Source organism: Penicillium longicatenatum (assembly GCF_028827895.1).
Source record: "Penicillium longicatenatum strain IBT 33135 chromosome Unknown contig_7_segment0_segment0, whole genome shotgun sequence".
Lineage (NCBI taxonomy): Eukaryota > Fungi > Ascomycota > Eurotiomycetes > Eurotiales > Aspergillaceae > Penicillium > Penicillium longicatenatum.
The window spans coordinates 407,295-420,895 of record NW_026643124.1 but is presented as its reverse complement, the minus strand read 5'-3'; the positions used below and the strand labels follow the sequence as shown (position 1 = coordinate 420,895).

The 13,601-nt window shown below is 50.0% G+C and overlaps 5 protein-coding genes across 5 annotated transcripts; 3 read left to right on the top strand and 2 right to left on the bottom strand.

The window, feature by feature from the left end:
• Positions 1 to 276: 276 nt before the first annotated feature.
• Positions 277 to 1,555, bottom strand: N7484_010433 (metallophosphoesterase family protein; the record flags this gene model as incomplete). Its single annotated transcript, XM_057120820.1, has 2 exons — positions 277 to 1,361; positions 1,414 to 1,555. The coding sequence occupies 2 exons, from the start codon at positions 1,553 to 1,555 to the stop codon at positions 277 to 279; spliced, it is 1,227 nt and encodes a 408-aa protein (XP_056966574.1).
• Positions 1,556 to 3,241: 1,686 nt separating this feature from the next.
• On the top strand, positions 3,242 to 5,779 carry N7484_010432 (GH92 family glycosyl hydrolase; the record flags this gene model as incomplete). The annotated part of the gene is made up of 1 exon (XM_057120819.1): positions 3,242 to 5,779. The coding sequence occupies one exon, from the start codon at positions 3,242 to 3,244 to the stop codon at positions 5,777 to 5,779; it is 2,538 nt and encodes an 845-aa protein (XP_056966573.1).
• An 830-nt stretch (positions 5,780 to 6,609) lies between these two features.
• N7484_010431 (uncharacterized protein) lies at positions 6,610 to 8,886 on the top strand (the record flags this gene model as incomplete). The annotated part of the gene is made up of 1 exon (XM_057120818.1): positions 6,610 to 8,886. The coding sequence occupies one exon, from the start codon at positions 6,610 to 6,612 to the stop codon at positions 8,884 to 8,886; it is 2,277 nt and encodes a 758-aa protein (XP_056966572.1).
• A 428-nt stretch (positions 8,887 to 9,314) lies between these two features.
• On the top strand, positions 9,315 to 11,602 carry N7484_010430 (uncharacterized protein; the record flags this gene model as incomplete). The annotated part of the gene is made up of 5 exons (XM_057120817.1): positions 9,315 to 9,396; positions 9,452 to 9,806; positions 9,867 to 10,264; positions 10,318 to 10,388; positions 10,439 to 11,602. The coding sequence occupies 5 exons, from the start codon at positions 9,315 to 9,317 to the stop codon at positions 11,600 to 11,602; spliced, it is 2,070 nt and encodes a 689-aa protein (XP_056966571.1).
• A 220-nt stretch (positions 11,603 to 11,822) lies between these two features.
• N7484_010429 (Oxalate decarboxylase OxdC) lies at positions 11,823 to 13,345 on the bottom strand (the record flags this gene model as incomplete). The annotated part of the gene is made up of 4 exons (XM_057120816.1): positions 11,823 to 12,475; positions 12,529 to 12,743; positions 12,797 to 12,921; positions 12,974 to 13,345. 4 exons carry the CDS (start codon positions 13,343 to 13,345, stop codon positions 11,823 to 11,825), a joined length of 1,365 nt encoding a protein of 454 aa, XP_056966570.1.
• Positions 13,346 to 13,601: the final 256 nt, after the last annotated feature.

The window sequence follows — 13,601 nt, the reverse complement described above, 5'->3', positions numbered from 1 at the left end:
GTGTGGCTGGGGTTCCCGCCTTTCTATTTTTAGTGTCAAGAGCGGGTCATAGGGCTGGCAAAGCCTCAGGGACACGCCCATTTTTCATGTTTAAATTGTTGTTCACCTGGGAGCCTTGGATTGCATGTTTCAGATATTATGGTCTTGTTGAGATTATATATGTCACACAATGACTTCCAAATGCTCAGCCTCGTCTGGACCAAAGAATTTTCAAGACAGAGCAAAATATCAAATTGCCTTGACTACTGTTACTCCCATAAAATTTTCTTCAGAAGATTAGTTGAGAGTATAGTTGCAAGTAGGGCAAGATGAATCCAGATCCACTGTCGCGGGATAGCTATCCTCACCATATGTCGAGTTTAGCGAGATAGCGCCCGACACGTCCCCAGATTCCAATCGAATCCAGGAATCAATCACACTCTTCTTCAACTTCTCTTCCGACACAAGGATCTGTCTCGATCCACGAATCCAACTTCCATAACCTCCATACCCAGAGTGCTGTTCAAAGCAGAGGTTGACACCATTGCCCTTGACAGTCATCTCGGAAATTTGACTATCCCACTTGTAGCACCAAGTATCACCGTGATCGTGACCCGAGAACACGGCAAGAACACCAGGTGTATCAACAAGGGCCTTCATGAAAGGCACATCCTGTCCACCATAGACACAAGTGCTAGCATCGCTGCCGTCAGCACACCACCCCTCACCCTGTTGCGCAAGGGTATAATCATCATTAATACCCGGTTCACGGTGCTCATTGATTCCAATCTCCGTCTGCGCAGCCAACGACGCATTTGTGGGGATATGCACGAAAACAAGAGACGGGATCTCCTTGTGATACTTCTTCACAAGCTCCTTATTGGTTTTCTTCCACCAATCAACAACACTAACATCAACCCAGTTTGGCTGCGCAACCTCGTCTCCAGCCGAATCCAGCTCCTGGTAATAATAGCCACCCCGGCTATCAAAGAACCAAAGCAGCAGCTCGGGAGCCCCAGTAGAGTTCTCATCCTTGGACCCGTGAACAGGGAGGTAATAGTTCGAGACACCAGCCTCGCGACCAAAGACCATCTGCTTCGTTCTCGAATTAGGCCAGCGGTGCTCGCGAGCTAGGATGGCTTCGCGAGAGAGATTGTAGGAACTATCGTGGTTGCCGTAGGTAGAAGCCCAGGTCAAACCACGTTCAACGAGTGGGGCGACGATCTCATCGATGTAAACAGTGCTGTTTTCCAGGAATGCGTTGTCACCCGTGATCAAGTCGCCGTTGAGAACGACCAAGTCAGGCGATTCAGCGTTGAGAACCCGGTTGATAACAGCCACAGAGTTCACGTCTTGCTCGGGGCCCCATGTGTCCCAGGCATCTTTTCGTGAATGTTAATCTTAGATACCGGGGTGTGGGGGTGGGGGACTTACTTTCTCCGAAGTGAAGATCTTCCAGAACTGAGATCTGGAAGGTGCCATCCTTGGCGAATTTGAGAGGCGCGAACTTCTTTGAGACTGTGCTCTGCAGCGATGGCAGAGCAAAGAAAGAGATGGCTGCCAGAGTTCGCAACATTGTGTTGTTTATTTTCCTCGATCGGACATTTCACTTGAGGAAATCCTGCACTGTTTATATTGCTCGTTTCGATACTCCCATCGTGCTTCTATCGCGTCGGCAAAGCTTGAATATTTTCATCAAATGAGGCATGGTTTTCCACGTGCTAGGGATGATAGGACTCCATGGGCCTGGGATTCGGAGACCGACAGGGGGAGACAAGGGCGAAGTGGGGCCACGCCAGGCACGGCATCCCACGCAAGAGTCCCATTGGCCTCTGCTCTGGCATTGAACGTGCATTTCACCTTGCCGAGCATTAGCTTGGTGCCAAATACTCTGGGGCTTGGAGCTTGAAGACTCGGAACCACGGCTTCATCTCCACACTGCAGAATCGTATACATTAACGCGACAGTGATGATTGGTCAACTAAGTCTTTTCTGAATTTCTGTATATAATTCATCTGTGTCCGTCGGCACCGAAATTTTCCAGTCATTCAAACCTAAAATTTTCATTAACTGTTCCCCAATGGCACCAATGGCAGGGTGGATCATCGGCACTGATCGTGAGCTATGTCGGTTTCCCGTATCAATTGCCGATGAGGCACGAACTCCGTCTTGCGCTCTCTCTCGCGTTCTGGAACTAAACTCCATATAGTGGATACAAACGAAGCAGTGGCGTTTGCCGAGATATTCAAGCTCCAATAGCGCGGTAAATAAATTATCTTGTTAACTAACAGACTGTTCATACTGAAGGTCAAATAGCTTGGAACCATGTTTGCAAGAACGGAGTTCTACATCTAACGGTGTTTGGTGATTTAAGACGAGCCTCAGGGTGTTTGCCCCACGTGTCTCAAATAGTATCTGTGTCTATTACTGCTAAATACCGACGTCTCTCTTTGCCAGTCTCATTCAAAAATAGGAACTAAAACGATAGTGGAATCCTAACTAGGAGGGCTGGAGGCATGGAATGATGTCTTTTCATGCAAGATCATTAGTTGCTCACTTGCTTGTAATGGTCTTATAAGGCTGAGATAAAGTAGCTGGTGCAGTAGTCATCTGAGACTGGTCTAAACCTTGACTAGGTAAGCCTTTATCTGTTCCCCATGCTAAATCGTGTCAACTCCCTCGTGCTGCCTCTTCATCTCCAAGACCTTCGGATCCATCGCCTTTGTAAGCTCTGGCTTTCCAAATCCATCACCCAAATCGACTTGGATCTCATTTTCAACCTATTGAGTCCGCTTCTACCTCCTTCTTTGTCCTCAATTGAGCCTCCTTAAACTTCGTGCAAAGAGTCTAGATTACTCTGCAAGATTATAGCATAGGCGATACATTCAATTAGGGGAAAACGGCAGCGAGATTTTATTCGAAATGAATCGGTATTTATTACCAGAAATTTCCCGGAAGACGAGAAAGCGAGAGCGAAAGAGGCAGGAGCCCCCACTTAACAGCGCAGTGCGACCCCAACCCCGCAAATTTAGCGGGGATTGCGATCAACACTGAAAAGCCACAACGTTACTTCCACCCCACGCCAGGAGAGCCCGAGCCCATCGCTTTGGTACAAATCGTGGAACCTACCGGGATTTGAGGAATGTGAGCTACGATCGGCACCAGCCGCCTTGTCTTCTGCAAATATAAATCGCATGGCCCTCGCATTATGATGAAACGATCGACTGAGGTTAGGTTAGACCATTCAAAATAACATCGGAAGATGAAAACCTTATATACAGCTTTGCCAGTGTTCCTAGGTCTCTGTGGGAGTGTCTCCGCTCAACCAACGCGTCAATCTGGTACCTGCGGCATACGGGACACACCCAACTACCATGATAATGCCGGAGTACTAAAATACGTCAACCCCCTCATTGGCACATATGGCGTATCTCCAAACACCAATGGTGGAATGATTCCCTCGGTCTCCACTCCTTTTGGGATGACACGATGGACACCGCAGACGCGAGAAAATTTCATCTCTCAGTGTCCTTACGGTGATAGCGACCGTCTGATTCATGGGTTCCAGGCTACACACCAGCCAGCTATCTGGATGGGCGAGGCGGGTCAGGTTGTTTTGACACCGGGAATAGGTGAAGTCCAGCCACTTTTCATTAACCGGGGACTTGGTTTCCGCAAGGAAGATGAGAAAAGCACACCCTATGTTTATGAGGTGGTCCTGGATGCTACGCAACTTTTGGGTCGAGACTGGAATGCTACGGCCGAGTATGCGCATGATGGGCCTGATCCTGGTGGTGCTGGTACTGTGCCTGAAGAGGTTGAAGAGGGTGCGAATGGTCGAACAAGAAAGCGAAGCCAAAAGCAGATTGGAATATCCTCTGGCCTGGAGACGCGGGAAAATCCCCAGCGGTCGATTCGGGTCGCTATGACTGCTGATTCTCATGCTGGGCATCTTCGATTCAATTTTGAGGATTACAGTGATTCGGCGGAGAGGCTTGAACCTTGGGTATTCATTGAAGCTTCTCGTCGCAATTGGACTGGGGAGGTTCATGTTGATCCTGAAACAAGAGAAATCTACGGCTACAACACGGAAAGACAAGACTATCTTCTTGGACCAGACCGCGCGTCGTCATTCAAAGGGTATTTTGTCTCTCGATTCTCGGAGCCCTTCACGAAAAGTGGTGTCACCGACGGAAACATCATATTTGAGGGGGAAATGGATAGGACTGGAAAGTTTACTGGGGCGTTCGTGAAATTCCACCAGAACGTCACTGCTGTAGAGGTTAGAACGGGTGTGTCATATGTCAGTGTCGAGCAGGCGCGTCGTAACTTAGAGTTCGAGACCCCCGATAGCGCCTCATTCGAAGATACCATTCACCACACAAAGAACGCATGGCTCGAGAAGCTGGGACGGGTGACAATTGAAGGTGTCAACAACACGGACGCAGACCATGATCCGCGTACAATCTTTTACACCGGCCTATTTCATGCATTGCAGTATCCCAGCGGCTTCTCTGAGCCAGTATCTAGGGATGGCAACTTGCGGACCTTTTACTCCGGTTACACGGACAGCATTCATACTGCCAACGACTCATACTATCAGTCTTGGTCTATTTGGGATACGTATCGAGCGGAGCACTCTCTACTTACACTGTTTGCCCCCGAACGAGTCAACGGCATGATGCGGTCATTGCTAAAGATCTTTGACTGGACTGGCTGGCTACCCATGTGGGCCAACATGATCGAAACCAACATCATGGTTGCGACAAACGCAGATGTTGTGCTTGCCAATGCTTTGGAGCGCGGATTCCGGGACTTCAATATTTCTAAGGCCTGGGCAGCAGTCAAGAAAGATGCGTACGTGCCACCAGTTCGTGATCTGGAAGTGCTTTACTACGACCGTGAGCCTAACACTTCATATGAGGTGCGCGCTGGACTGACAGCCTATATGAAGCAAGGATGGGTCTCTAATGATGGCTGGTCGGAATCTGGAAGCCGGACTTTGGATTATGCATTTGACGATTACGCGTGTTCTATCGTGGGAGCGCATGTCAGGGCAGATAACGACACAATTACTGCTCTTCGTGTTCGAAGCGGAAACTATGCCAACATTTGGAACAACGAAACACACTTTATGCAGGCACGCAATCGAAATGGGACTTGGGCAAACAACACATGGGGTTGGACTGAAGGTGATGACTGGGTCTACACATTTGACGTGATGCATGATGTTGAGGGCTTGTCTAAACTTTTCGGTGGTCGGGAAGACATGCGTGACAAACTGGATACGTACTTCCAGGACGGACACAACGACCAGACCAACGAGCCAAGCCACCATGTTCCCTACCTTTACTCAGTTCTTGGCTATCCCGACCGCTCTGCCGAGACGATTCCACCCATTGCTTGGCAGAACTATAACGCCACCAGTGGTGGACTCAGTGGTAACGACGACCTGGGTCAGATGAGTACATGGTATATCTTCTCAGCACTTGGATTCTACCCGGTAAACCCAGCCAGCGATGAATACGTTGTCTCCGCCCCATTTTTCGAGAAGACTACTATCCGCTGGTCAGCCGAAGCTACTACCGGTGGTCAGGCCACACATGAGTCCGATAAGACCCTTGTCATTAGTGCTCCTGGAGCACTCAACAAACCATACGTCAAGAGCTTGAAGATAGCCGGAAAACAGGTGGATCTGCCGAAACTAAAACATGCCGATATATTGAATGCCGGAACAATTGAGTTTGAGATGAGTGACACTCCTACTTCCTGGGGAACCACCCCTGCATGGGAGAAATGAGGTCACTCGCCTGTACATATTTTCACTCGGCTCTTAGAAACCGAAGAACCTTGGAATCAGGTACTTTAGACTCTTATTGCTCCACATTGACCACATTTTAGTCATGAAAACCGGCGTCCCGGGTACTACTAGTGTCGACTATAAACGAGATGGGTCCAAGACGAGAATGTCCTCCGGAAAAGGCGCATTCGTCCCGTCGTGCGGCATTTCCCATGCCATTTTAGCCGTTTAAGGCGTGCTTGGCGGCGACCAACGGCAATAGGAAAATCGAAACACCGCCCGTAATGCGGAGTCCCCAGCTCCACACCTCGTCAGTGGCAGAAGCCCGTCAGGCGAGAAGAAAGCCACATGTTCGGGATGTCGGCATACCGACCGGGTGGAAATACTTAAAATCACTGATCAACCCTCGGGAAATCGTCTTGGGCAAATCGAGGTTCATGCATTGATGCGACGTGCAGATTCTTCAGGACCCCCATTCCCGAATCTGGGGACGGCAATTTGTTTAAGAGGGGAAATCGGTAGTCTTCCGAGCGGAGTCCTCGACACGACCCGATGGAGTCGCCAATTGTGGGGTTCATCGCGCCATTAGCCATTCATACACCTTCTGACATGACCGGACAAGCTGATCGTCATTAAACACCGGGGCATCGTGGACGAGATCCCGATGATTGGGTTGTTTGTGACGTAGAGGTAACAGAATTTCCGAGTGGGTCGCTTTAACTGTCATCTGGGGAGTTCTTCGGCAAATTCGGAGAGGACTCTGAAGCTTAAAAGGTAAGCGATGGCCGTTTTTTTGTTTCGATCGACATCGGTTGAACTTCAATTGCAAGATGATCGGGTTAAAAAGTTTGATCTGGACGACCCTTGCGGCGTCAGCCGTCGCGGCGCAAGCACCATTGGACCTTGGAAGCGGCTTCAGTCTCTCTGTTGACCAGGATGCCAACCACCTGGCTGTGACTGGTCGCAATCAGACCATCTGGGAGACTCTCCCTGGCAAAGCTTTCTTGAGCGCTAGCGCAGGACTCGATGAAATTGTCGATTCCAGTGGAAACTTCAAGATTACCGACGTCGATAACAACAAGTGCACATCTGAACGTATCACTCGTGTTTCGCAGCGCGCATGGAAGGGAAGTGTCAACAGCCACGCTGCAGTCGTGCAAGGCACCCTATCTGGATGTGGGAATGCCACCGCCGGTTTCTCGTTGGCACTTTATGTTCCTTTGGAGTTCCCGGATCGTGTTGCTTTCAGCATCAAGGTCAACCCCAGCTCGAACGGCGCTCTGACCAAGTTGTTTTTCACCTACGCTTCGTCGCCGTCTGAGGACTTCTACGGTCTTGGTGGCCAGGCTTCATTCGCATCTCTGAAGAACCAGTCTGTGCCCATCTTCTCTCGTGAGGGTGGTGTCGGCCGTGGTGACCAGCCTACCACCGAGCTTGAGAGCGCCGACAGCTTCTTCTCTGGAGGTGACAAGCACACCACCTACTCTGCCACCCCCCAGTACATCTCCTCGAATTCCCGTGTGTTCTACTTGGCCGAGGAGAGTACCGCCTACGCCAACTTCGATTTCCGCGATGCCAATGCCGTTACCGTGCGTTACGCTGCGCTGAACGTCGACGGTTACTTCATGCAGGCTAGCAACATGCTGAATGCGATTACCATGCTTACTGAGTACACTGGACGCATGCCCGAGCTCCCTGAGTGGGCTGACAAGGGTGCTATCCTTGGTATCCAGGGTGGTCAGACCAAGGTCAACCGCATTGTCAACTGGGGATTGAACAACTCCTGCCCCATCGCCGGTGTCTGGCTTCAGGACTGGGTGGGTACCCACAGCCAAACCGGCTCTCATCTGAACGGTCTCACTGTTTCTCGCCTATGGTGGAATTGGGAGGCTGATTCCGACCTCTACCCTACTTGGAACAAGTTTGTGCAGAACCTGCGCGACCAGCACAACGTCCGTACACTGTCGTACATCAACCCCTTCATCGCCAATGTCAGCAGCAAGCCTGATGGTTACCGTCGCAACCTCTACCTCGAGGCCACCGAGGGCGGCTTTTTGATCCAGAACTCCACCATCAATGGCACTGCTGTTATCTCCAGTGGCCCCGGTATTGAGGCTGGAATTGTCGATCTCACCAACCCTGCTGCCTGGGCCTGGTTCCAGGAGGTCCTCACTGATCAAGTCTGGAGCGCTAACGTCTCTGGATACATGTGCGATTTCGGAGAGTACACCCCCGTCAGCTCTGACACCAAATTCAGCAACAAGAACATCGATCCCCGCTTCTACCACAACCAGTACCCCCGTGACTGGTCAGTCATCAACAATCAACTTCGTGAGAATGTCTCCGCCGTTGCTGATGCTCTCATCTTCCACCGTTCATCTTCCATGTCGTCCAACCGCAACATGAACCTGTACTGGGTCGGTGACCAAAACACCAACTGGGGCGTCAATGACGGAATCAAGTCTGCCGTCACTGTCCTGGGGCACATGGGTCTCTCCGGCTACGCTCACGGTCACGTTGAAATCGGTGGCTACACGACCACCTGGGACAGCAACGGCATCGTCAACCGCTCTGCCGAACTTCTCGGTCGCTGGGGAGAACTGTCCGCCGTTTCCAGTGCCGTCTTCCGCTCGCACGAGGGTAACGTCCCCCAGGTGAACGCCCAGTTCTACACCAACGCCTCCACATACGCATACTACGCCTATAACGCTCGCATGTTCGCCAGTCTGGGACCTTACCGTCGCCAGATCCTTGATACCGAGAGCAAGCACCTTGGCTGGCCCCTTGTTCGCATGCCTGTGATCTACTACCCCAACGACGTCAAGGCTAAGCAAATCAGCTACGAGAGCTACTTCCTCGGCGCTGATTTGTATGTTGCCCCCGTCTTGGATGCCGGTCGCAAGAGCGTGCGCGTTTACTTCCCCGGTCCTGGCGAGACATACACTCACGTTTGGAGTGGAAAGACTTACCAGGGTGGTCAGACTGCTACTGTGCCTGCTCCTTATGGCAAGCCTGCTGTCTTTGTTGTGGGTCAGCCTAAGCACAACAACCTCAAGGACTTCTTCGACTTTGTTCGCAAGGAGAACGGAACTGTTATTCATGTTTAGATGATACCATGTGACGTGGGATATGAATAATGTCTTGTTTATATAAATTTTATTTAACTTCAGTTGATGATGTCTGCATTCTCCACCATATTCCTTAAGGCATAATGTCACAAACACCTATTGCATGATGATCCCCCACGAAGATCAGCATATATATAGTCTGTTCGGGGAAAATCCCGACGGAGAAGCTTCGCCCGAGACAAGCTTGGAACGATCTGCACCATGCATCCAAAACACATCCGGTCTACCCGCAACAATGGTTACATTTCTCCTCATTCTTCGGTCGGCATTCTGTGCGACCGGTCTAGTAGCATCTAATCACCATGACCCCGCTCGCATTAATACCAAGTTTGAAGGATATAGTGCCTCCATGCAGGTATAAATTCGGGGACCTTGGGAAATAAAGTAACCCTGCATTATAATCCAACATGCCTTTAATATGGTCTGTGCTTTGGCTTCTGCCATACACCGCGACCTTTAGCCTCATAACACCTACACGGGCTACTTCACGTAAGCTCTCGGGGCTCTCATGTTAAGAAGTACTCTCTACTAATATCGTAAACAGTTGTCCCATTCGCATATGATCCTCTTCCCTTGGGCAGCATCACCGCGAACGGATGGTTAAAGACTGAGCTTGAGACCTCTGCTGCAGGTCTCGGAGGTCATTTGTACGATTTTTATCGATTCGTGGCCAATTCATCATGGATTGGCGGAGACCAGGAATATAGTGACCTGAACGAGGCACTGCCGTATTGGGTGAATGCACTCGTCCCACTTGCGTATACCACGCAAGATGAACGTCTGAAAGCACAGGTCCATGATATAGTCGATAACGTGCTGGGTCGGATTCAGCCGGATGGATGGATTGGCCCAGAGACGTTGGAGAGTCGGGAACGGATGATTTGGGCAAGGACGCTTCTGTGAGTATAATCTCATGTGACAAGTGAATTTGAGTCTGGTAATGGCTAACATAATCGCAGGTTCCTTGGTTGGATGAATCTTGCTGATGCAAACTCGACTTATGAGGCTCCGATTGTTGATGCGATGCTCCGTTTCAATGGGCTTATGAACACCATGATGAAAGACAATGGAACTGGAATTATCTGGCACGAGGGCGACAAACCTACCGTTGATGATTTCTTGTGGCTTCGTTCTCGTGTGGAGGATATTATGGTTAGCGTGGAGTGGCTTCTGGATAACCATCCTCGGAATGAGACCAAAATATTGAAGGAGAATCTTGAAATGCTTCATGAATATGGGTACAAGTGGGAAGGGTGGTACACCGAGGAGAGTTATATCAAGGAAGACTTTTATGATTTGCCTCAGTCCGTCACGGATGATCTGTGGCAATTCCTTCACGGAGTGACGATTGCTGAAGGTAAGATAAAGCCAAGAATTTGCTTTATGCCGTTTGTCGTTGACGTATTGAAGGCCTGAAGTACGCCGCCGTTGTGAGACGCTTTACCTCCAATGACAGTCTTTTAACCACAGCCAAGAATGGCGTAAGTCCAGGTTTTGCTACATTCATCGAGCGTGATGCTAATTTTGTCAGGTGGACTGGACCTTCAAGTATCACGGAGCGCCAAGTGGTACAATCCTCGCAGACGAGCGAATCGACGGATTAAATCCCTACTACGGATCGGAGCTCTGCACACACGTCGAGACCATGTATTCTCTTGCATACAACTATATCGCAATCGGCGACCCGGGTTACGCAGATCGAGCCGAGTTGACTGCATACAATGCCCTCCCTGCTGCCCTGATGGGAGATTGGTGGAGTCACCAGTATATGACGGAGCCCAACCAGCCATTCTCTAAGAATCTATCAGCTACCCCATTTTATGACGACAACTCTCAGGCCAACACGTTCGGTCTCGAACCTAACTATCCCTGTTGCACTGTGAATCATCCCCAAGGATACCCCAAGTTTGTGCTCTATTCCTATGTGAAAAAGGGAACAACCGGCCTTGTACACGCCCTCCTTAGCCCCGGGAGCGTGCAGACAGAAATCGGCGGAAAGAAGGTCTCTGTCGATTGCGAAACAGATTATCCATTTGCAAACACTCTTTCCTACACGATCGACAGTGACACAGATTTTGATTTCTACCTCCGCGTGCCAAACTGGTCGACAGATGTATCGATCCAAGGCCTGGACACACCATCAACAGACCCGACAACCGGACTAATGAAGTTCAGCATCTCGACTGGAACGACAAAATTCACCTATACTTTGGGGATGGAGATGACAACAACCCCTCGGGCCAATGACACTGTCTCGGTCTACAGAGGTCCACTCTTATACGCACTATATATTAAACCCGACATCTCATCCGCTCCTCCCAAATTTTATAACAATCAATCCAACTACCCGGCTGGCACATATCCCAGCCAGGCACAAGATCATGTCCTCCTAAACACCACAGAGTGGAATGTCGCCATTGATCCGACTACATTGGAATATAACCCTGGCTCTGGCTCTCTCCCCGAACCTACATTTCAAGATGGTGCGCTGCCTATGTACATGACTGCAAAAGGGTGCTTGATTGATTGGCCAATGTTCCTTGGGTCTGTTCCAGGGTCACCTATCCCGAAAGAGGACAGGGTTTGTTTGGGTGATGCTTTCAATGTGACACTGAGGCCGTATGGAAGTGCGAAACTGCATATGTCGGAGATTCCTACGATTGATCTCTCTGGGCAGGAGGAGATGTGCTCGTAACTGGCGCTGTTGAGTGATGAAGTGATTGACAGAATGGGGAACGATATCATGTATCTACGTACCTTTCGAAAGTCTATCTTTAGCACCTACTTCGGTAGCGTGGTGTGAGTTAATACAGTGAATAAAAAAGAGCTCATATTTTGGTCCCTGAATATGGAAGTAATATTCACGGCATGAAAGTGATAAGTCACAATCAGAGATTGAGACATAAGCATCCCATTCAAGCCAGGGTATCCTTGATCGGATCCTTTTCGGCACCCTCAACTTGCTTCAAAAACTCCTCGGCAGCCTCAGGGTCATCAGCAAAGATATGTTCCGCAACAATCCGGCGCGGAGTCTCTCCAAGCCACTGGAAAAGCGAAAAGTCCTGGAACTTATCTGCGCGGAAAATCTCCAACACCTCAAGTGGTTCATCGTCACTCAGGTTCTCAATGAAATGGCCCATGTTGCGGGGAACAATACCCACATCGCCTGCCATGTAGTTGAATGTACGGGCATTTCCCTCTGCAGCGAAAACGGTCACGCGAGCACGACCTTTCTTGAAATACGTCCACTCATCTGCATTAGGGTGCCAGTGCATTTCACGGAGTGCACCTGGGGCGATCTCTAGGTGCGCAGCAGCTACAGTCTTCGAGATCGGGAAATTCGTCGAGTCAGTAATTCGCACAGCTCCACCGCTTGTGCGGATGGGATCTTGCGCGTGCATATGATGGGTAAATTGCAGTTTGCTCTTATGGAATCCGGGAGGTTTCTCGCGCTCCACAGTATCTGGAACCGTGCCTTTAAAGATGTATTTTTCCGACGGAGGAATCGAAAGGAATCTTTCCGGGTTAACGCGGAAGTTTTCCGCCAGGACAGACTTTGGGGTGTGAGCTATAGTTCCTGTTAGCGAGGATGTGACTGACTGTAATTTCCACGTAGCTTACCCAGCCAGTCAGTCAGAATGAATGTTGATTCTTCGGAGAAGTTCCCGTCGTCGAAGATCAACAGGAACTCGGTACCATTTGGACTCAGGCCTTGAAGAGAGTGAGGGAAACCTGCTGGGAAGTACCACAGATCACCCGCTTCAAGGTCGTCGATAAAGCTACCGCCGTCCGGATCTAGTGCAGTCACTCGGACGTTGCCTGCGAGGACATATGCCCTTAGAAAGTCAGCTTGCGTCATAGAAAAACATGTGTAAAGGAGAGACCCTACCATTCTGCCTCGGTATGCCAGTGGAGCTCGCGATAAACGCCCTCATCCAAACGCATGTTCACACCGGCCAATTCGCGGCTCGTTGGTAGTTCACGGATGGTAGTTTGTCTAGTCCATCCCCCTTCCTGAAGAACACGTTAAAATTACTTTAAAGGACCAAATCTAGATTTGTCTTACCTCAATGCGGATATGGGAATCAGCGAAACTCCATCGCATATTGGACATGCTGCCATGGTCCGTGCTCGGAGGACGCACAAGATCGGGGTTCTGCTTCTCACGGTCTTTGTTCCTGGGTCCCTCGATCGAAGCTCCATAACCTCCACGGTAAGGCAGAGGGTGTCGATCATCGCCTACTGAGTCAACCTTGTGATCAAACGGGTCACGATGTCCCGGAGTGAAAGGAGGGTTGCCAAGGCCGAGAACATCCTGACTTCGTCCAGGGGGAACCTGCAGAAGCCTCTGAATAGCCGAATCAGGAGCAGGAATACCCAGCACAAGGGTAAACAGCAATTGCTGTAATGCAAAGCACTTAGCCGACAGTATATGCATTGTGAGCGACGTGGTACAATCTACGTTGTGCAGCGGCGTCGGGTTTAAGGTCCCAACCCCCGCACGCAAATCAAGTATGCCGGTTTAGCGTGTACGTCAAGCATTTCCAAGCTCCGATTCATCCGGCTGTTGCCTGCTGACTTTCTTTGATGATCAAATTAAATTAGCTTGCTATGTCGTAATCAGGAAGCTTATTCATGGAATGGATCGGGGCCCCATAATTGTGGACCTATGACGTTCAGCAGATCTATTTTCG